The 27,368-nt window shown below is 48.3% G+C and overlaps 1 protein-coding gene across 1 annotated transcript in view; it reads right to left on the reverse strand.

Annotated features, from left to right (window-relative positions):
* Map3k9 (mitogen-activated protein kinase kinase kinase 9) overlaps positions 1-27,368 on the reverse strand; it is a 74,640-nt gene that overhangs the window by 24,215 nt on the left and 23,057 nt on the right. Inside the window, 1 exon segment of the mRNA XM_036205891.1 lies at positions 5,149-5,329. Coding sequence (XP_036061784.1) covers positions 5,149-5,329 — 181 coding nt within the window.

A 27,368-nucleotide genomic window follows, 5' to 3' on the forward strand; every position in this document is an offset into this window, starting at 1 on the left:
TGGGACCCGTTGGATCTGAGCCATGGTGGACCAGCCAATCATTCTGGCAGAGGCTGCCCAAAGCACTGGAGCGAGAGTATACAGTTGGTGATGTGTTTCCAGTATAAAAGTGTTGCTATATGAATAGCAATGAACAGGTATTTTCCTCTGGTAAATAAACATGAGAGATCGTTTGGAGCCATTCAGAGTATGCTTGAGTGGAGTGGGGAGGACCCACATAAAGGAGGCAGCAAACCGTGTCTTCAAGGAAATCCCACAGCACATGAGCTAAGAAATGCTGGAAAGAAGCAGGTATATGACGTTTTCAAGCTGCAGTCATCCACCAGACTGGAACAGGGGCTTACGTCCTAGGAGCAATTTTATTATTAAAAAACTAAGATACTGGTGGGCTGTGTGACGATATTTAAGGTATTTGGTATTTTCCCTGAAGATGTCTTCCGATGATCTGAGCTCACCACTCAGCCTTTCCTGTTGGGATGTCTCTCAGTACTGCTTCTTCAACTGGCTTTCAACAGCAGTGATGTTAGGGACAAGACTCAAATCTCAGACTTGTTAACAGGGTATCTGGGTGAAGCTGAAAGGGTCTTCCCCGATGGAAGACAAACGAGCCCCTCGGAAGCCCTGTCCTTTCCTGACCGCCACTTCTGTCACTCTTAAGACCCCAACCCAGGTGCTCACACTCCCTTCCCACCAAGAACAGGCATGCAAGCTGTAAAGAACAAACCCTGGAAGAAGCGAGGCAGGAGAACACGCACGTTATCCGGTAAGGAGAGGGAAGGGAAGGAGAGCATGCCCAGTAGCTGTGACTGAGGGGTCCCTGTTCCCAAGAGAGCTTTAGCTGGACACAGAGAAGCCAAAGCTGCATTGGGTGTCTTCAGAGCCAAGTGAGTGCAGGCAAGGGGACTGGGAGCCATGTACAAGTGAGTGCAGGTAATGGGATGGAGGAGCCATGTACAAGTGAGTGCAGGTAATGGGATGGAGGAGCTGGGTACAAGTGAGTACAGGTAATGGGAACAGAGGAGCTGGGTACAAGTGAGTGCAGGTAATGGGACGGAGGAGCTGGGTACAAGTGAGTACAGGTAATGGGAACAGAGGAGCTGTGTACAAGTGAGTTCAGGTAATGGGATGGAGGAGCTGGGTACAAGTGAGTGCAGGTAATGGGATGGAGGAGCTGGGTACAAGTGAGTTCAGGTAATGGGACAGGTCAGGGGAGCCATGTACACCCTGCAGACTGTCTTCACATCAAAGACAAGCTTCTGGCCATGGATAAGCTTGGCCTCCTTTCCTGCAGACTATAAGACAGAAGTAACTGCAGCTCAGATGAAAGCACTGGACACAGACAGGGAGGGGATCCGGAGGACCTGGGTCTAGCAGGGCACAGCTGTCCAGCCAACCTGGCTGCCTGGACTACTCCTTGAAGCGGAACTACACTTCTCTTATGTAAGCTTCCATAGCAATGGGTCTCCTTGTAATACCAGGTTAATTAATACACCAAAGAGGCCTAATTAGTATCAATCTCACCGGCGTGTGGTGAGACACTGCAAGCGTTAATCCGCGATGGGACTGCTGTTTTTAGAGATCTGTAGCAGTGAACTATCAGGTCCGACATTCGACAAGGGGGAAAACTTACTCCCAAGTAGGCACCTCACTCTGCAACTAACACACAGCAAGATGGGAATGGTTGTACAGAGTGCAAAGTCAATCTGAAAGAAATTAAACGAATGAGAACATCTCACATTTATGGATTGAAAAACACTATCTCTATGATGTCCACAGTCCTCCAAATAATCCATAGGTTAAACGCAATTCCTCTGAAAATCCTAGGTGTCCACTAAGGCGATGGCACCTACAATCCCAGTGCTCGGGGACACAAAAGCAGAAGGATCTGAAAGTCAAGAGCATCTTTGCCCATTTATCTAACCTGAAGCCAGCAGGAGCTCTATGAGGCCAGTCTTTAAAATAATAATAATAATAAAATCCCAGTTGCTTATTTTGCAAAATTAACAAAATGACACTAAGATTCGTAAAGAACTAGAGTGAGCCCAAGAATGACTAAAGCAATTTTGGTTTTCTTTTGTGTGTGTGTGGGGGGGGGGGGGGGGGGCGCTGAGGACAGAACCCAGGGCCTTGTGCTTGCTAGGCAAGTGCTCTACCACTGAGCTAAATCCCCACCCCCTAAAGCAATTTTGAAAAGGCAAAGTTGGAGGACTCTCATTCCTAACTTCAGAACTTACTACAAAGCCGGATGTTAATCAGGACACGGTGATGCTGGCTTGCCCACAGACACAGACATGTTAACGAGAACTGAGAGCCCAAGAACAAACCTCCCATGTCTCATGCCATGTTTCTGGCACAGATGACGGAGTGTTTCCACGAGAAGGGAATACTCTCTTCAATGCATGGTCCTGACACAAGAGAACATACGAAAATCTAAAGTTTGGCCTCCACCTCACACCACATGAAAATCAAGTCAACATGGATCGGAAACCCCGGGGTAAGAACCAAGATTATAAAATCCTTAGAAGGAAACAGAACTAAGAATCTTCACAGCCCTGACTCAGGGAATGCTTTCTTAGGCTGACATCAAACATCAGGCGAGAAAAGAATACTAAGAAACACTTGGGTTTCAAAGTACACTACTGAGAATTATCCAAAAAACACAGAGTGGAAAAAATTTTAAAACATGTATTAAAATACATGCAATAATAAAAATATTTTAAAACTCAAAAATAACAAAAGACAAGTCAGTTTTTAACTGGCAAAAGAGTTGAACAGGCAGGTGTCCTGAGAAGATACAAATGCTCAATGAACACAAGAGAGACTCAACTTCAACAGTCATTCAGGAAATGCAAATTAAAAATGCAGTGAAGCCAGGCAGGCAGCGATGGCACAAGCCTTTAATCCCAGCACTCGGGAGGCAGAGGCAGGCGGATCTCTGAGTGTGAGGCCAGCCTGGGCTACAGAGTGAGTTCTAGGACAGCCAGGGCTACACAGAGACACCCTGTCTCAGAAAAACAAACAGTGAAACACTGCTACACAGACTAGGTGCCACTCAAACAGCTGCACCAAGGGACAGGTGGAAGTGGAGAAGTCAGTGGAATGGACCACTGGGATTTCAACAGGGCGTCTGTGGACAAAACGGTGTTAGGCCCTCAAAAAGTTACACATCTACTTAACTGCATGAAGGCACATGCCCAGGTGAGCAGAAAACATACACTTGCAAAAGAATTCGTGTGTCCATGTCCACGGTAGTCTTATTCATAACACCCGCAAAGAGAAAAATCACTGTCAGGTAATGAATGAGCAAGTGAGCCAGCAGGGCCTGCCTGCATCAGGGAATACTAAAACGCCACAAAAGGGATGCATTTCTAATGAAGCTACAACACGGGTGGACTTGTGAACACATTAAATGTGAGGAGTGACGGCGGAACACGGACTGTGTGAGTCCACTGATGTGAAATGGCCATGGAGGCTAATCCCGAGACAGCAAATAGGTCAGACGGGGAGGAAGTATGACAAGCAGGAGGCATGGGGTTTCTTGTGCCTCCTCTTTTGCAAACAGTGGTCGCAGTGGGTTAAATGATGGCCTGAACGTTATCTGTCGATGTTCTAGAACTTAGAGTCCGTAAGTGGACTCTCCTCTAGGATCATTAGGACAGGGCCCTGCCGTACCTGTTTCACACTTTAGGCCTCCAGAGCTATGAAAGAGCAAACCTCTGTGGCTTTAAATCATCTGCTGTGTGTTATAGCAGCACAGGAAGCAGTTAACAGTGGTGGACAACGCTCAATTTACTCATGTACTTAAGCTTGTTTAGGTTTGGTTGGGTCTTTGTTTTTGTTTTGACGAGACAGGGTCTTGCCTATCCCAGGCTGGCCTGGACTAGTTGAACCTCTGATCCTCCTGACTCCACTTCTAGAGTACTGGGATTACATACCCACACCACCACACCCAGTTCTCTGGTGCTGAGGATCGAAATCCAGGGTCCTGTGCACACTAGTCCTGTGCACACTAGTCCCGTGCACACTACTCTACCTGCTGAGCTACATCCCAGTCCTGAAGTGAGCCTTATAAATGCTAACAAGTACTGACCTTTAAAGGGTGTGCTGTGCCAGGCGGTGGTGGCACACGCCTTTAATCCCAGCACTCGGGAGGCAGGGCCAGGCGGATCTCTGTGAGTTCGAGGCCAGCCTGGGCTACCAGAGTGAGTTCCAGGAAAGGCGCAAAGCTACACAGAGAAACCCTATCTTGAAAATTACTAAAAAAAAAAAAAGGGTGTGCTTTATGATATACAAATAATATCTCAAGGAAGTCACTTTAAAGGAAATACACATGTGTAGAAACACACACACACACACACACACACACACACACACACACACACACACACGTGCGCGTTTACTCTGTCACGTGACAGGAAGTGCTGGTCCTAGGCTGAGGTGCACTGATAACCCGGGCTTTTCTTGTACAGGTGAAGTTGTCACTATAGTCCTTCAGACAGGACAACGTCTATCCTATGGTGGCTCATCCTCCCTCAATGGCAACATATTTTTTTTTTAACTCTATGTCCTTGTGACCTCTTAGACCAACACCTGCTAGTAGAGATGGCTGGCCATGTCTAATCTGTAACTCCAAAGCTCTTAGGGCCTGCTGGGGACCCATCTAGTCCCACTTCTAGATGAACATCCAACATACAGAGTCCTGAGTAGAAGAATAACTAGATAACTGGAAAGGATAATTTCCTATTTATCAAGAAAGACAGCACAAAGAGTATCCATTGGCTCAGGAGCTGACGGGAAGGACACCCGGTTAAGTTCACCGAGTAGCAGAAGCAGCCACTGAAGCCCAGCAGTGGCTGAGCCAAGCTACTGCTTGGTGCAGGGTAACTTCCCACCCTACAGGTCAGAGACGGAAGTACATGGTGCCCTAGGAATCTGATGACCTCTCCTGAGGAGCTATAAAGTGCCTTCAGAGATGAAGCAATTGCCACAGCATCCCTTAGCAACACAGAAATCAGTACAGATTATTCGAGAGGCCACCCAGACCTATTTTGGGGTGCCTTGGACCGATGCAACCTCAATCACACGTGCTGAAATGTGCAGGCCAAACAGAACTGTCGGGAACTCGGAGGCTACGCCTCTGGATCTTACCTCCACACATCACTGCCTTTGGAAAACATGGACGCACGGATGACTTCCGGTGCCATCCAAGCGTATGTCCCCGCCGCACTCATCTTGGTGGTCCGGTGCCATTCCCGAGCCAGCCCAAAGGCAGTGATCTTCAGAATCTTGTTACTCAGGTCTCCATTCTCCACTTTCTGCAGGATCAATACTGACGAAGAAAGCAACACCGAAGACTGATTAAGCATTAATCACAGGGTCTCCGCCATCCTCCTACCACCTCCTGCAGGCTCTGCTCTGCCATTGTGCGCAGACGGCAGAACCGCCATTTTTACATCCACCCACAACATGTTCATTCCACGCTGTGTATTTCTGTTGGCATCATCTCAAGTCCTCACAATGCCTTCACAAGGCAGGCGTCCCAGGCTGAACATCTCTTATCCAAAAAACTATTTAGAGGTAAAAGTCTACAAAGGTGCTTCCAAATCTAAAAGGACCCCAAATTCTGAAACTCTTCTGGTCCTACTCATTCAGGATTAGGGATCCTCAGCCTGTATTGCCATCTTTGTGTCACAGTTCAGGGCTGGATCCCAGGCAGCCTGATTTGAGAGCCCACCCTCCTGCTGCAGAGTGACGGCCAGAAGAGCTGTGAGTCACACGGATTCTTCTGAGGAGCAGCCACCTGGGTTATACCCCTCACAGGTCCCAGGGACTGGAGATACATGCTGGACTTTCAAGTTTCAGATACAGTGTCTAGACAGACAAGCATATCCCACCCACCTTCTGACACGGCGACACTAACATCATCCACAAAGTTCATGTGCAGGAACCATACAACTGAGCCACAAAAATAGATATTGCAAAAAACCCCATCCCCACCCCCCAAAAATGCGTGTTTTAAATAAGTTTACCATTTTGTGCTGGGCCAATATGCTGTGGGTTGGGCACCCCTGACACTCTTAGGAAAGTCTGCCTATTGGGCCCTGGAGATTTTTGTCATAATCCAGGGAGGTCCCCCCACAACCAAGTGAGAAATGGCTGATGAGCTGGGGAGGGTCCGAGGCACACACATGGCGCACACTCATGGCATCCTCAGTGAGCATGCTCAAGGAGGAGGAGCTGGTGCAGGGATGATTCCAAAGCACTGCAGTGTGGGAGGCAGTCTGGCTCTCCTAGGGAGGCAGCTGAAGTAGCCGCCTCACCCATATGGTGGTCCCAGCCATAAATGTAACCTGGTGGGAGACAATCTAGCTAAAAATCACCCCAAACGTAACTTGACTAAGGTGCCATAATGTACACTCTGCCAAGTGGGGGACTAGGGAGCTGTCTGGATAAGTGCTGGGCAAACCTCCTTGTCCTAAGTGGGATGGTTCAAAAGCTTTGTGTGAGCAAGGCTCTTTAGCGGGACACAGCCTTGCCTGAATCTGTGTCTGTGGGAGTTGAGAGCAAGAAGGAAGGTTCCCTCTTCACCCTGTGAGGAAGAAACCTGCCAGAGACAGTGTAGCAACTACATTTTAAAAGGGATTCCGCGGGGCGGGAAAACGGTAAAAACAAGTTAACTCTCAGCCCGGAGGGCCAAGCTGAGCTAGAGGTTTCTCACTATCCTCTGAAGAAGGCTGTACGGAGATGCCTCGCTCACACTGCAGACCCTGACAGCAAAGACCCCTCCATAGCTAAAGAACAGAGCCTAGGATGGCAGAACTTGGGTCAACTTTAAGGATGGGGGGGGGTGCTTCAAGACACAGCCACATCCCTCTTCTCCACGGCTACTCCGCCCTCTAAACTGTCACATCTTGAAGGAATATGGGCCAAAGAGTTCCAAGTCCTGCGTGCTGCTCAGAAAAGCAGCAGCGTGGCGGGGTTACCAGTAGCTACAGACCTGGAAGCTGGAAAGACAACAACCCCACCCTAGACCTAATAGACTAAGCTTCCCTCCTCCTCCACACACACCCTCTCACTCCAGACACATCCCTCCGCACCCTGCCTTCCCCCACCCAGGAGCTTGAGCAGATACAAAACAAGGCAAGAAAAAAAAAATCCTTCCTCTCCATATTTAGAGACAAAAAAAAAAAAACAAAAAAACAAAAAAAAAAAAAAAAACCTTCCAGAATCTTCTAAGGCAGAAACAACAGGAGAGCAGACATTCAAATTGCCAGGCAATTGACACTAGGGAAATTCCCCATTCCCTTTCCAGAAGTCACCAGCTACCGACTGTCCTCTGAGAGAATGCCTCCCCTACACACTGAGTGAGGTCCAGGCACCCACAGCCCTGAGTGGTGGGAATAGGGTACAACAGGGAGAAAGATGGTGTTCCTATTGTCTGTTTGAGGGCTTAAATGAGATGTAAGACTGATGGGGCAAGATTCAGCCCCGGACTGCCTGTCTGCATGGAGTAGGACAGCTAGGTACAGGTCAGTTCACCTGCTCACGGCCATCCCACCCACCCCCTCCTCAGCTGACCTCACACACTTGCCCTTTGTGGACTCCATGACCCAGGCTCCTACGCTCATCAACAAAGAGGGACTAGAATCTGAAACCAGCCTGCTACCTCAGCAGGCGGTAGGTAACAGGCTACCATGTTCCGACTACTAGTCTACCCAGCACTTGGACACCTCACATGCTGTCGGACACTGGTCAGTTGAGATGAAACAGGAAACACACAATCAAGCATGTACGGCCAATGATCCGGCAGAGTGCGGCTCCTCCACGGCTGCACGGCTGCCGCCTATATCGGTCATCGCCCCAAAGGAAGTCCTGTAACCACTAAGCAAACAGTCCCCATTCCTCCCAGGCGTGAGAAACCACCAATCTGCTTTTGACTTAACGATTGTGAATACTTCATAAGACAGAATGATATCCGTATGATATCTGTCTTACTTCACTCAACATTTTCAAGGTTTGTCACGTTACAGCTTAATAATAATACTCCGTAGTAATACATCCCTGCTATATACGTAAATAGGACAGCTGCTCATTTGGGATCGTGTGCTGTGTAACTGAACATGGCTAACTAAAATCATCTTTCGGAGTCCTTTAGTCCTTTCTAAGAGGTAGGCAGATGACTCTTCCTGTTACATCCAGTCAAAAGAGATTTGAAAAGATTAGGTCAGTTGTGTCCGGTTGATGGGGGGTTGGGGGGGTGGGACAGGAGCAGAATCCATACCTCTCACCTCATAGCCTTGTTCTCCGCATCTGTGCCATGTGGTCCAGAGACGAGAAAGAAACTCTGTTTTTAAGGCTTAACTCAATTTCCTCAATGCTATGGCCAACTTCTAACTCGTCTTCTCTGCTATCCCGATGCTACTCCTTCCTCAGCAGCCAAAACCAACCGCCCACAATTCAATAGGTCACACGTGTAAATACTCCCTGCTGGGGCATGTAAGCGTCTATCATCTTTTCCTCTAGAATGCCATGGAATCTGATTCCCAAAGATAAAAACCTCATTCTCTTCTAGAATCCACGATGCCCTGCTCCAGGAAGTACACACAGGATCAGGCTCTTGACAAGAACTCCCTCCAGCCTAGCCAGTTACTGACTGAGGTGTACCCACGCATTTTCTCTACTGCTTCCCCAGGTTAATGCTGAAAAGTACTGGGGGATGATAATGCAAAGGAGAGCAGAGTCAGAGAAAGGAACACCTTGGCCAGGGGTTCCCCAGTGATGCAATGTGGGGTGTGGGCTACAGAAGAAGGGGTAATTTGGAGATTCCGCTTGCAAATGGCTATGGCAGTTACTTCGGCACCCTCTGGCCAAGATACCCAACAGGATCAACCTAAGGGAGGAAAATGTACTCAGGTTCTCCGCTTCAGAGGATCTCAGTCCACACCGTGAGGAGGGCACAGGGCTCACTGCGGAGGACTGAGCGGCGGTGGGTCCTGTCCTCATGCCACAGCCCAGAAATGGAGCTACAGCTTTTCAAATCCTGCTCCTTAGCGACCCACTTCTGACAGCCTGGCCTCATGTCCCAAAGGTTCTACCACTGTCTATTAGTTTGGTAATGGGTTTTATGGACTAGTTCTCCAGCCTTAGAAATAAAAAGTTATATTTATTTGTGTGTGCATGTGTGCGTGTTCACGTCTGTCGTGTGTGTGTGTGTGTGTGTGTGTGTGTGTGTGTGTGTGTGTGGAGACATTCATGCTACTGCATGCAAGTGCAAGTTGAAGGTCAGCTGCAGGGATCAGTTCTCTCCTCCCATGACCAAACTCGGTCATCGGTCTTAGAGGCAAGCCCCTTCATGCTCTAAGCCACTCCAACCTCCTTCTCTTTCCTCATCGACTTTTTTTCCATATTCTTGGCTCTTTTTTTCTTTCTGAGCTATGTCGCTCTGTCTCCCGACCCTTCAACTGTGTTTTTACTCCCCATCACGGTTTCCTAAGTTGTAAAAGTTCTTTCCCATTTTCTCATTTTTTTTTTGGGGGGGGGGGCCTTCTGTATGACGGTCTAATGTCTCCTCCTTGTCTCTTTGTTTTCCAGCACTGTAGCCTCTTGAAGGGCTTTTTCAGCTTCTTCTTTCTTCTCTAGAGGACTTTGCTGAGTCAGGCTCATCCTTGGCTCGCTGATATGATTCAGCACATAGCTGTGTGTGTGTGTGTGTTCAAAAGGGTGTACCTTAAGTTTTAAAGGTACACACTGAAATATTTACACGTGAACCGACAGGGTGTTGGTGATTCCTTCAAAGTAATAAAAGGTGGGAATGAGTGGAGGACAGAGGTAGAAGAGCTGTGAGAGTTGGTAACCGTGAGGCTGAGCACACGAGGACTCACGGGGCCATTCTCTTCATATGGGCACGTGTCTTCCACAGGAAGAGGAAGAGGGAAAGAGGCAGGGACTGAGAAAACTATCCCTGAGCCGTAGCAAGGCAGGAAGGAAAAAAAAACAAACAAACAGCAACAGACATGGACCCAGGCTGTCAGATCCTAGCGCCACCCCTGTGAAAGCCTCTCCAGGACTCCATTTCTCTACCTGACAGTCTCTAAGTCTGTGATTCCCTGAAAGCTTCATCAGTCTTCCCGGACTCGGCCAAGCTCTGCCAACTGTCTTGAGATAATAAGGAAAATCCTAAGGGGAGAGCTAGGGAAGATGACTCTGCATCAGAGGAAAAGCTAAAAGACCACGCTCTCGCCACCGCAGCCTTTAGGTTGCCCATGGTGACATTTGAAACATTTCATTCCTGCACCACAATGGCTCCAAGGGAAGAAGAGGAACGATCTAGAACCCCAGCCAGAGCCAGGAGCTACAAGTGCCCACAGAGCTGCTGCTACCAGGAAGAGTCCCTCTGCACTGACTCAGTAAGAGCCCAACAGGAGAGCGGCCAGGGACCACTACCAGGCACAACAGTACAGCCAGGGCCCAGCCCCCAGCCTCTCCCAGTCCTGGCCCTCTGCCCACTCTATCCCTTCAGGCATGGCCAAGGGAGACCAGACTTGCTTACTGGGCAAATGATTCACTGCCTAGACTCCCTGACTCCAGGCTTCAGCAGAGGTGTGGTACTGCCTTGAGCACGGCACAAGACGCCAACAGCATCTGGGGCCCTGGTTGGGTGTATGCTGTCAGCAGAGTCTCACCGAGTTCCACCTGCATAGCCAGAAACGCTGGGCTTCCCCACAAGCATTCAGACCTACAAAGGGGTGGAGAAAATGGAGTCTTTGGATGCTAAAGAACCACCCCCTCTTGCGATACAAGAGGGAATCAAAATGGACAGGCGAGTGCAAAGCCAGGAACACTTAATGAAAAATGATCTTTCTGCAGGTCTCAGCTAGAGCAAAGCTGAACTGTAATGGCCTCTCCTGCATGGACCACAAGGTACTCGATAAACATGTGTCCTGACTGAGTTAAAAAAAAAAAAAAAAAAAAGCAAGCTAAACAGAATGTTTCTTTCAAATCTCTTTAAACTCTTAAAAATATCATTCATCAATACACCACCACCACCTGTGCACATTTGAAAACGAGAAGGAGAAATATCCAGGCTTACTATAGACACCTCGAGCTGTTCCCTTCAGGGGAAAGCATTCATTCCAATGCTTTAACCAGAAACTAGATAAACAGAAGGCAGCACATCCCAGCCTCGATGACAGCTGCCTTGAAATGAGAGAGAGAGAGAGAGATCTAAGGAAGGGTTAAAGCAGAGCTTAGAGTCAGCACTGTCAGCGAGGCAAGCCAAACTGAAACCAAAGCAGAAATGGACTGCAGCACTAGCGGTCCTGGCAGCCGGTCATGGAAGGACTGGGATTAATGACAGGAACAGCCTGAAAGCTGTGGCCCACTACTGCTGGTCACCTCAGTTGTTCTCTCTCCCCGCACAGTAACAGCATCCGCTTACACACAGTTCCAGAAGGGCACGGCGACTTACAACATAAGGCAGTCTCCTTGTTCCAAGGAGAGCCAGTGAACTAATGAGTGGTACAGGGCTGAGGGCCTTTGGCCCTTAACCTTCACCCATGCCTACACTGTGTGGCCTGCGAGAGGAGACTGACAGCTGCCATCTAGGTCCATCAAGCCAGGACCATATCCCAGAGCCTACAGAGTTGTGAATGGAACAGAGATGTTGTACCGGCCTGCCCTGTTAGGTTTCTATTGTTGTGATAAACACCAGGGCCGAAAGCAACTTGGGGAGGAGAGGGTTTGTTTCATCTTAACAGCTCGCAGTCCCTGATGAAGAAAGTCAGGGCAGGAACCTAGAGGCAGAAACAGAAGCAGAGACCATGGCTTGCTTTTCCTGTCTTGCTCAACCTGCTTTCTTATACAACCCAGGACCACCAGCCCGTGAGTGGCACCCACCCACAATAGGCTGGGTCCTCTACAGGCCAACCAATGGAGGCATTTTCTCAACTGACATTCCCTCTTCTAAGAGGACTCTAGCTTATATCAAGTTAACAAAAACACTAATCACCAGCCGGGTGGCAGCGGCAGCGGCAGCGGCACACGCCTTTAATCCCAGCACTAGGGAGGCAGAGGCAGGTGGATCTCTATGAGTTCGAGGCCAGCCTGGGCTACCAAGTGAGTTCCAGGAAAGGCGCAAAGCTACACAGAGAAATCGTGTCTCGAAAAACAAAAAACAAAAAACAAAACAAAACACTAACCACCAAAGCAGTCTTTGCTCCCCTCTAACACATCTATCTACATTCTGGTCTTCAGAACTTCCACCGGAACATCCCACTAATCTCTGTATATGGCGCCTGCAGCCTTTCAGCTTCAAAGTCTTCCACACTGCTCCCACAAACCAGTTTCAAAGACCCGAACTAAACACTCAGGCTCATGGTGGCAACAGCTCTGTTTCTCCAGACTAATGTTCTGTGTCACCACTTTTATCACTGCTCTGTCACTACCGGACAGAAACAACTTTGGAGAAGGTTCATGGCTCGGGATACAGTCCATCACGGTGGGAGTACAAGGCACGGGGTACATAGGATCAGCACTCAGGAAGCACAGAGCTAGGTGCAGGAACCAGGAGCAGCTGTAACTCTCTAGCCCAGTACCTGCCATCTGCACCCCATATCCAAATGGCTCCACAGCCTCCACAAACTGTACCACCAGCTGAGGACCCAACGTGCAAACACATGAGCCTGCAAGGGACGTTTCACATTCAAACCACAACAGGCATGGATTAAAACCCCATGTCTAAACAAAAGCAGCATCCCAGTGAACCAGACCTGGATGCAGAGATTTGCAGAGCCCCTCCGTGCGGCTGTGAAATGAACCAACCTGAAACATATGCTTTCGGCTGTTTATTTTTAAAGTATTATGTCACGTTCTATAATAAGTTTTGATATAAACCTTTTTACATTGAAAATCCATATGAATCTGGAACCACGCTAAGCACTGGGTGTTGAAAAAGAAATTGAACCAAGACTCATAAAGATGGTTAACCAGCCAGGAAGAAGTCAGAGACCTCTGCTGTCTATTATAAGACATGTCTATGCTTTGGTTCTCTAGCTTTCCTTTAACTCCTCAGCTCATGAAATCCTCCTGCCTCAGACTCCCAAGTGGCTGGGAATACATGTGCATGCCACTGTGTCTGGCTACATTTCTGTTTTGCCTTAAAGAGATTTTGTAGTACTGAACTTTTTACATTTAATTAGATTGTGTTAGCGATGCGAAACAGACACCCAAGCAAGAGTGGCCTGCATTGTCTTCTTAACCTAGATCATCTGCGCACTCCTGAAAATTCTTTCATCAGGGACAGACATACACCTTAGTAGTACAGCCCTTGTTGAGTGTGCACAAGGCCCTGAGTTCAACCCCAACATGGTAACAACAAAAATGATGTCCAAAAGGCACAGTAGAGGCGGGGGATGCGGCTTGGCAGCTGAAAGCACTTGGCATCAAAGTATGAGAGCCTGAGCCTCAATCCCCAGAACTCAGGCAAAGGCAAGATACATAGTGTGAGCATGTGTAACCCCAGTGTTCCTATGGGAGAATGGGGGGCAGAGCCGGGAAGATCCCTAGAAGGTCACAGGCCAGCTGACCTGGCCCACACGGCAGGAAAACAACCGTGAGACCACATCTCAAAACAGGTGGAAGGGGAAGGCTGACACCTGAGGTTATCCTCTGACACATACATGTGCACCATGACATGTATGTGCCTGCATCATTCACTCACACACACACACATGAATGCAATCTCACACACACACACACACACACACACACACACACACACAAATGCAATCACACACACACACACAAGATACAGTAGGCAATTTAATACTATCTGTAGCTACAATAAAAAGTAGCATGCAAAAGTAAATGGTTCAACTTAAATTTTAAGGCTATTCTGTCTTCTGTCACATAGAAAAATCTCTTGAAAGACATCTGTCACAACACTGGGGAATCTGTGTTAACGAGAGTCCAGGTGATGAGTTTTCCTTATGTTCATCCATGCTGTCAAACTCATCACATTTTGACATGCAATTATATTATTATCTAAAGTTGAGTCTCTTAGTAACAGCAGTGGCTACTATTTCTTACATGCCTTCTCTATCGCAGGTACAGTGTGGGAATTCCACACGCACCCTACCTGATCCACTCTTTCTGGCATCCCTGCAAGCTGCAGAGCATCCCGTCTTACCCATGAGAAAGCTAGGGCTCAAGGTTAAGTGACTTTTCCATATCTAAGAGAAACAGCCACGCCCAGAATGTCACTCTGGCTTCTCCATCCGCGCTCCGCTAGCACCCCACACGGGCCAGATGAAGAGCGGTTGTCTCCACAATACCCCCTGTTTCTCTGCATCACTGGAACCACGTCTTCTTGTCATGGGACAGTCTCCGATCACAGAAAATTGGGCAAGAACCACCTCTAATTCGGTGGTCTTCAACCTTCCTAATGTTGCAACCCTTTAATACAGTTCCTTGTGTTGTAGTGACCCCAACCGTAAAATTATTTCATTGCTACTACATCACTGTAATTTTGCTACTGTTATGAATCGTAAAGTAAATATCTGCTATGTGGGATATCTGATATGCAACCCCCATGGGGGTCATAACCCACAGGTTGAGAACTACTGTTCTAAAGAGACTTGTGCTGGCATCTGTGCTGACCACACCAGTGCTGCAGGTGGTTTTCTGCACAACACTGTCCAGGTGACAGGTGTTTTTCACTGACATGACAAAGGAAGGAAACCTGTGTTTAGAAGGGAAGAGAATTAGCAGAGTTGCTACCAAAGCTGAACACCAACCAAGCCTAATTATACCCCTGAGGGCATAGCTCTTTCCACTGGAACCCTGGGGGGGTCATAGCCTAAAAGCAAATTATTTGAGTACTGTTCTGTGCCAGCCTTTTTTTTTTTTTTCTTACACTGTAGAGGATATTTTATTTTATTTTCCTTCTTTTTATTTCTTCTTTGTGTCTTTCACATCATGCATCTTCATCCCATTCTTTTCCCCACCCTTCATATCCACCCTCTGCCCTTGTAACCTCCCCCGCAATAAAATAAAATATAAGAAAAAAAAAGGGAAAAAAATCAATCTCATCATGGAAGCTGCAGTGTGGCACAGTGAACATGCAGTAAACCCTTTTATCCATGTATCTTTCCTTGCAAGTGTTCACTGTAGAGTCACTGGTCTGGTTCGAGGCCTCTGGTTTCTGCTATGCTATCGATGCTGGGGCCTCACTGGGACTCCTCTTGGTTATCCTGCTGTTGTTGTGTGTCATGGAGATCCTGTAGCTTTGGGTCTGCAGGACTGGCCCCTTCACATGCTCCAGCAGATCACAGATGGGGCGGATGTTGGGGCAGACCAACACATAACCCTGGTTCTGGAGCCTGGGTAGTTGCAGGGCTGGCCAGCCCACCAGCTCTCCCTTGTCCTCACCACCAGGGTTCACTCTCCTGCATTGCCCTGGCTAGTTCACCCCTTACAGCAAAGAGGAAGGGGCAGGGCCAGTTCTCCCGCTTTCTTGTCCTCAGGGTGGGATCCCCCACATCTACACCTTCAGGGTCAGCTCTACTGTCTTGCCCAGGCGTGGCTTAGGGGCCACTCTCCTGAGTGCTGCAGCTGATGAGGGGCAGGGCCAGCTCTCCCACCTGTCTCAGGCTTTGATGGGGACAGCTCTCCATGCTCACAGCTTCAGGGCTGGCTCTATTGTACTGCCCATGTAAGGTGCAGGGCCTGCTCTCCGGAGTGTTGCAGCTAGTGGAGGGCAGGAGCAGTTCTCCCAGTACTGACAACTTTGGAGCTCTTGGTCAGCCTTTTATACCCAGATTAAAAGCAAGTGTTTGGGAATCTCATAAGTGTAAGGATTATGTCCTTAATTACGTCAACAGCCTGCATTCCAGCCTAAAAAGTGGGCATGCCCTCTCTGTGCCCTCTCCTTCCGTATTCTCTCTCCTCAGTGCCCTCTCTCTCTCTCTCTCTCTCTCTCTCTCTCTCTCTCTCTCTCTCTCCCATCCCTCCCTCCCTCCCTCCCTCCCTCTCCCAGTAAAGCTCTAGAAAGGTAACCATGGCTCGTGATTCTTTCGCCACCACAACATCGGTTGGCATGGCCGCCTTGAGCAGCGGCCAGCCACGAGCGCAGCCGCTTAACCAACAGTAAGTATGGAAGATCAAACCAGGACAGCTCTAGCTCTAGCCGGGTGTGGTGGTAAAAGCTTGCTGGCAGACATTTCTCCAGTCATCCAGGCACAATTCAGGACAAAGTACTAAAAGCACTGGGGTCAAGACAACAGATTAGCTTGAGTTAGAATAACAGTGCCTATAGACAGGACAAATAACCTTCTTACTAACAGGAATTCCAACCACACCCCCATGGTTGTGCATGCTCCCAGGACACTTAGTCATCTCCGCCTAGTCATTTCCGGGTCATATGTCCTACGTAATCCACGTAATCCATGGTTGCGTAGTCACTCGTATGTGACCACGTGATCTATGCGCATGCCTGGAACAGCCACGTGGGCCTGCATGCGCAGGTACGTCCCAGCCTTTATAAGGCGGCCCCATGTTCCCCCGCCCTCTTTCTATGTCCTTCCAGAGGCCTGATCACATCCATCCTTTTCTCTTTGTCTTGATAAAAAAACTCGTTAGTGGATTCTGTCGTGTGTCGGGACTTTTCCTTGGGGGCAAGAGCGCCACAAAAAACCCATCACTTACACCAGGTGTGACACCATTAGAGAAGATTTGAGTTTTGCTGTGAGCGGCAGGGCCAGACCCTGCAAACTCCACATGACACGCTGTACCCGGCAAATTCAGGCAAACCATCCGAACAGCAGTGTTGTGATGGCTGCCAAATCTAAGATGCTCACCAATTCAAGGATGAGGACCGACAAAGCAGAGGGCCCTAAAGACATGGTTTTTGTTTTGTTTTGTTTTTTCTTCCTACGAGAATGTGACTCTCATGACAGGGTTGTACAACCTGCAGGCCCAACTCAGCTGGCAATCAAAACAAACATCATCAATCTGGGACCTCCTCTGTCTTGACTTCCAGAATCTTCTCCCATCTGTTCTTCAGACTCTAGGCTATGAGAACCACAAGACAAGACTGACCCATCTCACATTTCCGACAGGCCTCTCTGGCCCTGTGGCTTCCTCAATTCCTATATCACTACCCTTTCCCATCAAGAACCACAGCCCTCCACCCACTGACAAGTCACCATCAATCACCTGTTCTGTTCTAAAGTGTTGTATCTCACCCAGCGACTCTACCCTAGAACAGCAGGAAGGGCCTCAGGAGAGCGGAGACTCACATACAGCACCAAGGCAAAGGTCAGGTATCACAGCTCAGATTTCAGGACTCCAGCGCCACTGTGTACCAGCAGCCTCAGCCAACCCCTGAGAGAAACATTACTCACTACCCACCCACCCCAGGAAGAGACCACCTTCACTCCCCCACCAGAGAGATTCCATTTGTCAGGTCCAAAGGGACCTCCATTTCCCCAAATTCTAAAAGGCAGAAGGGACATATGTTTATCTGTGGTACCTATTAGCATACCAAGGCATATGCTGACCTCCAGGTTCTCTCAGTGTCAACAAGTACCTGTTACACATTTCAAAGTTCATGCTAGCCAGCTAGCTAGCATCCTGGTCCTTCTCACTTCCTCCAGCTCACAGGCTCCCTCCACAGTTACTCATTCTCTTTATAACCCTGCTATTTCAGCTGTATATACTCTCATTCACAGTGTCTCTCTCTCTCTCTCTCTCTCTCTCTCTCTCTCTCTCTCTCTCTCATCTCTCCAATAAAAAACTTCCTTTAACCATGCCACAGAGCAGTTATGTCATCCGTTTACACCCCATTCACAAGAAGTAGATTTCCTTCTTCTTCTGTAAGATCACAGAAATCCAGGGTAAATGGCTGAGGTGCCTATTATCACGTCAAAGCTAACTGGCCAGCATCACTTAGTACCTGTGGCCCCTCCCAGCACTTCTCACCACACCCCTCACCCTAAACACCTCCCTCCCGGGGCGGGGCTTCTGCTTCCCTTCTCCCAGCCGGATCCGGATCCGGATCCGTAGATAACTCAGCAATTTTGGCTATGCCCTCTCTTGGCCTCTTGGCCCCGGGCCACCTCTCTAGGCTCCTCTCCTGCTCTTCCTTCCCATCTCTCTTCTCATGCTCCAGTTTAGTCTGCCAGCCATGTTCAGCCTGGACTCTCCTGCCTGCTTTCTCCCTTATGTCTACAATACAAACCTTCTCCATACTTTAGGGACAGCCGTAGTCCCCCTACTTTTATATTACTTTTTCATTCACAGCCCAGCCCAGGATTGCCCTAGTCACCTATACTTTTTTTTTTTGTCATATAGTATTTTTTGATTATGTTTTTCCCCCTTCTGAGATGTCTGCATCAAACCCCTCCCCTCAAGGCTTAGGGATCCATGCTGAAGAGGGGGCAGAAAGGTGGTAAGAGCTAGAGGAGGTGGCTGCCTTCAGTCACTTGTTTTGTTTGTTTGTTTTTGTTTTTGTTTTTTGAGACAGGGTTTCTCTGTGTTGCTTTGGTGCCTGTCCTAGAACTCACTCTGTAGACCAGGCTGGCCTCGAACTCACAGAGATCCGCCTGCCTCTGCCTCCCGAGTGCTGGGATTAAAGGCGTGCGCCACCACCGCCCGGCCAGTCACCCATTCTTTTGCCAACAGAAGTGACCTGGTTAGCTGGGTAGAGCCCTGAAGCACAAGGCCCTCCCTCTGCCCAGGGAGTCACCTGCCTAGCACACTGACCCTTACTTAACACACTGAGCTTTGCTCGCGGGAAGTAATGACTAGAAAGAACATCAAGGCCCCACTCTGCCTAACTGCAGTGTCCACTCAGTTCTCCGGGAAGGAGTCACAACAATAATAGCTGCAGCTACTATTTCCTGCATGCCTTCTATATCCGAGGTGCAGTTTAGGAATGTCACATGCATACCACCTCATCTGCTCCTCTCAGCCACCCTGCAACCTGCATGGCATCCCCTTGGTACCCATGAGAAAACGGGGGCTCGAAGGGCTCTGGGGTTAGCTAAAGCCTCTAAAATATAGTCCCTATCCAACTCAGAACTAAAACCAGAGCAAAGTCCACTCAGACATACTTAGAGCTGAGAATTCGCAGGCCTTGGCAAGTAGGACTGCTCTGGCCACTGGAAGAAGGTCAGCAGTGCCACAGGGAGAGGAAGGGAGAGGGACCTGCAGATGATCCCACACGGGAAAGCAGGAAGGAACATCCCCTAGTCTCACATGTCCATCCCATTCACACTGGCTCTAAGTTCCGTTTCCACCACCATCACTACTATTTACTGAGCACTTATTCCATGTCAAGCATCTTTACAGAACTTACTCACCTGAATGCCTTGAGAGAAATACTTTCTAAACTGGATTTGCAGATAAAGCAGTGGCAGTTATTCCCTAGGTTTCATGAGCAGCAAGTTGTGAAGTGGGATGCCCTGTGCCTCTCACGACAGTAGTCTAGCTCATCTGCCCATCTTGTTTGAACATCTACTGTGGAAGGTTCTGGGGACACTGAAACACAGAGGAAGAAGTGCTCACGAGGAAGACCGAGTCCCTTTCAGAACTGTAAAGAAAGGATGAGGCTTGGTCCAGCCACTCTCGGCTTTCAGAGGAAATGATGTGATTCCAGCCCAAAGGGTAAGGTGAGTGTGAAGACATCCAGGAAGTAGTCCCTGGCAGCTGAAGCAGAACGTTCACGAAGAAGAGAGGCTGAGCCTGATGGTGCAGACCAGTAGTCCCAGCTACACAGAGGCTGAGGTAAGAGAACCACCAACTTAAAACCAGCCAGGGTAACTTTGCCTATGTCAAAATGAAAAAGGGGGAGCAGGGGGTGGAGTGAAGGACAGGCAGAGGACCAGAGGACCATAGATCATGCCAAGGAGCTTACAGATCCACACAAGAGAGAGTGGAGGGAGTTTTTAAGCAGGGAAGAGATACGGTAAGACCTGGATTTCAGGGTAGCCACCAGGGCAGCAATGAGACGTATTCAGCTGAAGCACAATCAGAGTGGGAAGGACACAGTGGACAACCTAACAACTGTCTAGATGGAAGACTGTTGGAGTGGACACCCTCCTCATGGCTGCTTTCAGAATTCTGGATTCAGAATCACCGAGGAAACACACCTCAGAGTGATTGTAAGGGTGTTCCCAGGGAGGGTAACTGAGGAGAGAAGACCACTCTCAATGTGGGCGGAACCATCCCTTAGGCTGGAGAGTCCTGGACTGGATAAAAAGGCAACTCTCCCTGCCACGCCTTCCTCAAAGTGAACAAACACAAATCCTTCCTTCCCTAAGTGGCCTCTGTCGGCCATTTGTCTCAGTGATGAGAAAAGCAACTAATAAAATGGCTGGGGCCAACTGCTGGTTGGGGATGGGCTAAGCAGAATTAGAGACAGCAATGAATTCATAGACAGAGGGTGAGCTTCTCGGGGCTGGGAAGATCCCCGGAAGACCCAGTCTGAGACTCATGGGGTTCAGAAAGGCTAGCTGCTTCACAGGCCCAGGATACTGGTGCTTCAGTTCAAACACTCAGGGGTTTCAGGGTTCCAGCATTCTCAACTCAAGTCTGGTATGTGCCAGAGAGAGAGAGAGAGAGAGAGAGAGAGAGAGAGAGAGGCAGACAGACAGACCACAAACTGGCTGTGCAGATGTGGACCAGAGCATGAGAAACACATCAAAGAAAGCATCCACCTTCATCGTGTGCCACGCCTGTGTTTGCCACATGATTCGACACTGTGACGTGGACATCCATGGCCTTGCTGAGCTGGAGGGCAGGAGACAAGACAGGGACCTGATATATTTATAGGTTGCAATTCGTCAGCCTTGAAAAGTGACTCTGGCTAGCCCCAGCTTCCTATGGGGACTTCACTTTCATCTCCTCCTTGGCCACTGTACCCCTTCCCACGGCTCCCACACTGCTGAGAAAAAGCTGCTTTGTGATTCAAACAGAAAGGTAGGTGCCAGGACTCCAGCTGAGCCTCCCGGCATGAGTCTCCTCTCTCTCTCTCTCTCTCTCTCTCTCTCTCTCTCTCTCTCTCTCTCACATCCTAAAATACAACTGCTTCAAAAGATATCAATTTAGATGGCTACCGTCATTGCCATTTCGTATAAATTAAGCCCAGATAACACAGCTGGGGCTTCAGCCCTAAGCCCAGTGAGACACAGAGTGGGAAACGGAAAGCCAGAAGCAGGGTTTTCAGGGGGGATCAAACACCTTCCTGTCCTGCTGCCTTTTCCCACCTTATCAGCTCAAATAGACCAGGGGCAGCTCATCTCTTCAGGCTGGACACGCCCAGCTATAAATAGGGTAAGAAGAACCAAGAAAGAGGAAGTAGACCTGGACCCTCGAGGGTTTTGTCAGCAGGTTCCTCTTTCCTGGCATGATGACACAACCCGTGGCAGCTGCAGAGACTCCCCAGGGTCTCCAGGCTCCGCTCCCTAAGTGATCACAGAAGAATGCATTGTCGTGTTCACACACATCTCCCACCCACCGTCTGTGCTCTTCTCCAGTGTGACCTTGACCTTTCTGCTGAGGGGGATCCGTCTTCTCCACTGGCCTCTGCTTAGGCTGGAGGCTTCCTATAACTAGGGAGTGTGTAGAAGCGGTACTACACAGCTTCTAGGGTAGTTCATGGGTACACCTTTGCTTGCAGCCTTGAACTACCACAGATGGTGAAGAGCTTTGAAAGAGCCAAGCCCATGATCCTAGCCTTCAAAGCTTCCTGGTCCTGGCACCAGATACATAGGAGACAATCTTCAGAGGGACGATCGCTGTCTCTACCTGTGGCAGTTAAAGCCTAGGACACCAAGAAGTTGGGATGAGACATCCTACTGAACCCTTTACAAATTCCTGACCCAAGGCCCCAGGAGCATAATAAAAGGATCTTATTCTGGCTGGTCAATTCTGAAGCTGTGGTAAGAAAACAGTGGACAACAATTTGTGTAAGCTCAGTCCTATCTGCAGCTTCTGGAGAAGTGAACTCTGGAATAAAGGAGCGTTTGCTAGGTGCCAGGTATCATGTTAAGAGCTTACATTCATAGCTGCATTTACTTCTCATTACAATGCTCAGTTAAGAGTAGGGTTGTCCTCATTACAGAAAAGGAAATGGGTTCAGAGGTTGAGGGCTTTGCCCAAGGCCAGACTGCTTGACTCAGAACCCACCACACTCCCTAAAACAGGCCACATGAAGACAAGCTGTCTACATAAAAGACTTGCCTGTGTGGAAGTATCATGTTAATGTTCAGTACTTCATGTTTAGGAATTTCCTGTTGGGTGGCATAACATCAATGAACTCTTGGCCCCATCACCGTTAGGGCAAGCAAGCCTCCTTCCCTGTTGCCTACCCACCCTATTACCGATCCCTCCTAAATCTCACCTCATTTTTTAGGATCTAATTCTTCCACCAAGGCCTTGCTCTGAGTTCTCCTTCTGCCTACCCCTAAGCCATAAATTGGCAAACTATTTTGTACTGAGCCACACATCATTTTCTGGTTGTCTGGGGTGTGTTTCTGTAGTATGCCTCCAGAGGACAGAAAGAATGTGACAGAAGTAATGTCTATGCTATGCAGTGACAGATGACACATTGCATGCCCTACAACATCTACACAATAGCAAGCACACCCCATTTTCATGAAGACCTGCCAGGTAGTCCAACTGGTTAGGAACCATAGCTCACACACAATGCAGACACTCCAGGCTATCACCCGCACATCACTCAGGATATGGAGAAGAGAAAGGATCCAAAGGGCTGAGGAAGCCGTGCCATATACCACAGATACCACAGATCATGGGCAAGGAGGCCCAGATCCAAAGGCTTGAAACACTGGGTGGTGCCATTCTGAACCACAGAGTATCTCTAATGGTTGTTGAAAGTTGTGACACACAGAGTAAAACTCCCTTTGAATCATTCTCATCCTCTCCATCCAAGAGCAGGAAGGCCAATCTCAAGCTTTGCTCACCCGCGGCCCTTCACACTATGCTAATGGAGGCTTTTCTGCTTTCCCCACATCTCCATGCCTACTGAGAAGATGCGACTTGTATATACACCTTTCCAGTCTCCCTCCAAATATAACCATAAGCTCTCTTCTCCAATAGGCAGTCTCGGGGTGGGGGGTGGGAGGTGAGGGGTGGGGAGGTAGGGGCAGGCCTGGCCCCAGTTCTAGCGGAGCAATCTGCTTCCTGACTGGTGCCATTATCGTAAGTAACCACCACGACAAGCCAGCAGGGTTGGGCAAACTCAGAATCGTACTGATTCCTAAGGTGGAGATCCAGGGCAGAAGAGGATAGTCTATTCTTTTTTTTCTCCATGTGGGAACGCAGGAAGTCCAAACAAACATACTCAAAAATTGCTGAGGAAATGTTCTAATGACTTATTCCCTGTCCAGAATGAATTTCCAGCTGAAATAAGTGGGGGAGGGAATAAAGCCAGGAGGGAGGGCAAAACCAATAGAAAGATACATAAACAATTCATAGGGACAATAACAGCACAGCAGGATATTCCCAAAGGTGCGACAGTGGCCCTCTTATCTTGGAGGTAACCAACAGATGCTCACTGGCCGTAAGGTCCACTCAGCAGGAGGGAAATCATGCCTGGCACTAGAAACCTAGTTAACTGCCTGGGGCCAGTGAGGGCATGGATCTTTGAGGAGAACCTACAGCCACCACTTTTCTAACCCAGCATAATTTGTAACTGCACTCTGAATATTTGCCACAGGTAAATACAGCTCCCTCCACTCACCAAGAAGCTTTTCTTCACAGCCTATGGAGAGCACATTTCAGAAAACCACAACTGGTATCCAGCCCGAAAGCACACAGCTACAACACAACTTCTGCGCCTCAAGCTCGGGGACATGTAGGAAAAGGAGGTAGAAAGATAGCAAGAGTCAAAGGACCAGGACATCTGCTGTGAGACTGCACCTCCTAGAAATGACAAAGAAGCCGTACCTATGATATGGAAGTAATATGGCCGCCCAAACAAGACCTAAGCAACGACAACACCAACAGACATGCTCACATGGAAGAGGGAAATCTCAGGGGGTCCCATTCCAAACTAAAGAACTACAGGCAGTTAGTGACTGCTGAGAGAGTGTTAAGTCTTTCCTAGGATGAGCCCCCCCCACCCATTGGTTATCCAATACCAAGTGGTCATCCCTGACACAGATACACCAACAACACTAACCAGACTCAGCAGGCTTTATTTATATATTCATAGGTGTGTACACATATATACACACATATACAGTTGCGAGAATCATTAAAGAAAAATGAGGCTAGGAACTTGAGGTGGGGCATGGGAGAAAAGGGAAGGTGGAGAAGCATGCATTTCTATTTTCATTTTAAAACACATCTTTTTTAAAAGTCATAGGGAAATGTGGTTTTTATAACCCAATTTTAAAAGATACACATACAAACACACACATATAGATACCTTAAAGGCTCTATAATGCTGCTTCCAGAAGCTACTGATTATTACAAATTCTAATATGAGGTATGGCTAAGGAAGTCTTAGAGGCTTCCACCACCCCTCTTGGTAACCCACCAGAACTGGACAATAAGATCCTGTTGCTTTAGACACTATACACCTTGACTGCAATATCTAAAGGCATCAAACTGGAACTGAGGTGGAAACTTCCTCCATGCTGGCTGGCTATCACAGTGCCAGAGACACTAGCCGGCTGCTGAGGGAAACAAGGTACCAAAAGTCTGACCCAGCTGTGAACCCTACAAACTACAGCAGCAAACCCACAGCAAGACAAGTGCAACTTCCCGTGATACTGGCAACAACTGTTACTGGGGTAACCAATCCCTCTCTGAGTGGATTTGAGGCTACAGGAGGTAACCTATGCTTTTTACTGGATTTATAAATCTAGTGAAAACAAACAAACAAAGACTGCCTACTAGATATTTATGTTTACACTCCCAGACAAATGCTACCCCCTTAGACTTAATCAGTAAGCCCTTTTTTCCCCCAAAGGATTATAGTGAATGAAGAAATGCATGGCTGATCAAGATGCTCATCAGTGAATGTTGACTGCTTAGCCCTAAGCAAGATATTTATATACACACACATATATATTTACTTTTATTATTTATGTATAGAATGATATTTACATATACATACACATATACATTCGTACATATATGTCCTTCTAAGGCTAAGGAACATTGCAGATGAGGGAACAGAAAGAATTTAAGAGCCATAAGATATGGCGAAGGGCTGTGAAACTCTATCTTCTGGGCAAGACTCAATTGCAATCATGAACTCACACCAGCTTCAGTTGCCTCACTGGGTCTGCAGAAAGTTAGAGTCCGCTGCCAACCAAGAACAGACATTAACAGTCAGGCGTGGGTTCAGGAAGGGGTCATCCCTGAAGAATGAACTACTAGCTAAGAACAGATTCTGGGATGTGGGGAGTTACTGCCTTCAGCTGTGTACCTACCAGTGAGGCATAACTCTAAGTGGACGGCCACACAAACAACCCTGGTTAAACTCTGTGGGTCACAAAATAAACAAACAAGGTATGAATTTGGATAGGGATGGGATGGGATAAAGGAGTGTGGGAAAAGAAAGAACTCATCTTGCATTACATACATGTATAAAACTGTCAATAAATACATGTAATTAACCAAAAAGAGGAGAAGGAAAACTGTCTCCTTTTCCCCCAAGAGGGGACACCTTTACTCTTCAGGAAAGCCATGATCAGTGACCTTCCTGTCCCCAGCCTCTCCTCCAGCACACTACATATCAAATAAAGCACAAAAAAAGCTTGTAAGGACCCTACAATTGGCCAGATTCATGGCTCATATAACCTAGTCACACCTAGTCTAAAGACTCCTACGTAAGAACTCCAGGGCAGAGCCGTGTCCAATCAGGAGGATGGGGAGACAACATTTTAAAGCAAGCTTGTCCGATTCTCATTTTTCCTCAGCATCCAGAGCAGCACGGCCTCAAATGCTCCCTTTCAATCCCACTCAGTGTCTTCCCGTAAAGGAGCTCCTCCACTGCGTGCTCAAATTCCTTCTTAAAGAATGTCTCTGGGGCTGGCTATGTATAGAACACCTGTGAGGTCCTGGCTTCAAACCCCCAGAAAGACAGAGACAGAGACAGTCTGCCACACCAGTTTTGGAGGATTACAGTCACTGTCCCCTCTCTCTTCCTTCCACTACAGAAGTTCAGAAGCCCCAGAGTAGTAAGTGTAAGGATTGTGTCCTTAATCACGTCACTAGTCTGCAACCGTGCAACCACATCCCAGCCTAAAAAGCGAGCGTGTTCTCTCTGTGTCCTCTTTCTTTTCCACACTCTCTCCTTCTGTACTCTCTTCCCTCCATGTGGTGTCTCTCTCTCTCTCTCTCTCTCTCTCTCTCTCTCTCTCTCTCTCTCTCCTCCCAATAAAGCTCTAGAAAGGTAACCATGGCTCATGACTCTTCCATCACCGATACATCCAGCACTCTCCTCCGTTGGCATGGCCACGGAGTTCAGCCACGAGCGCCACCGCTTAACCAACAGTAAGGCCAAGATTCTCCCTGGGAGCCGAGCAGGGGAACAACTGGGGCTTCCTCTGCCGCCAGCTGGGTGCTATTTCAGCAGCAACAGACCCAAATGGAAGCGTTAGGAACGAATGGTGAAGTCAAAGCTTTCCCTCACAGCATTAATCTACACAAGTGAGTGGGCGCCACAGGGCACGCTCAGCTCCCCTTCCAGAGGGACAGTCACACTGGTCTGACACACCTGACAACACACTCAGCTGTGCAGGCACTGCTCCCAGCGGGGGCTTCCTCTCTCCCACAACTGAATGGTCCCACGGCTCTAGCAAAGGTGTTCAAACTCTTCAATGTTTACATTAGTTTTCGGGCTAAATTTTTTTTTTAATTTTATAAAGAATTATCCGACATCGACTTATACTTCTTTGGTTTAAATAAAAACAAAACTACAACACAAATTCAAGTGGAAAGAAGAGCCAGATAAAGTGAGAGCATGTATGTTGGTGGGGAGCTGTGTGCAGAAACTATTTTATTTTAGTTCAGCAGAAACAGGGACAGAAGCAAAACCGAGATGTGATGCTTTTGGGGGAGCCTGGGGCAAGGGGCTTGGGCAGAAGGGGATGTGAGGGTTTGCATTTTAGGATCATGAGGTCGAAAGGTGGCAGAGGTGCCTGGGATGGGCTCCTGCAGCTCCTCATGTGGGAAGGATAAACTCCACACAGGCCCCAAGACCAAGTTTAAAGTCCAGGCCAAACTAAACCATACCGGGTTCTAGACCGAAGGTGTGTGTCCTGAGAAGTGCTTGACAAGGTCGCCCACTGCAGCACAGAGTGGAGAAACTCCACCCAGGCATTTGAGAGCTC

The sequence above is a fragment of the Onychomys torridus genome, chromosome 14 (assembly GCF_903995425.1).
Source record: "Onychomys torridus chromosome 14, mOncTor1.1, whole genome shotgun sequence".
In the NCBI taxonomy this organism is placed as follows: domain Eukaryota; kingdom Metazoa; phylum Chordata; class Mammalia; order Rodentia; family Cricetidae; genus Onychomys; species Onychomys torridus.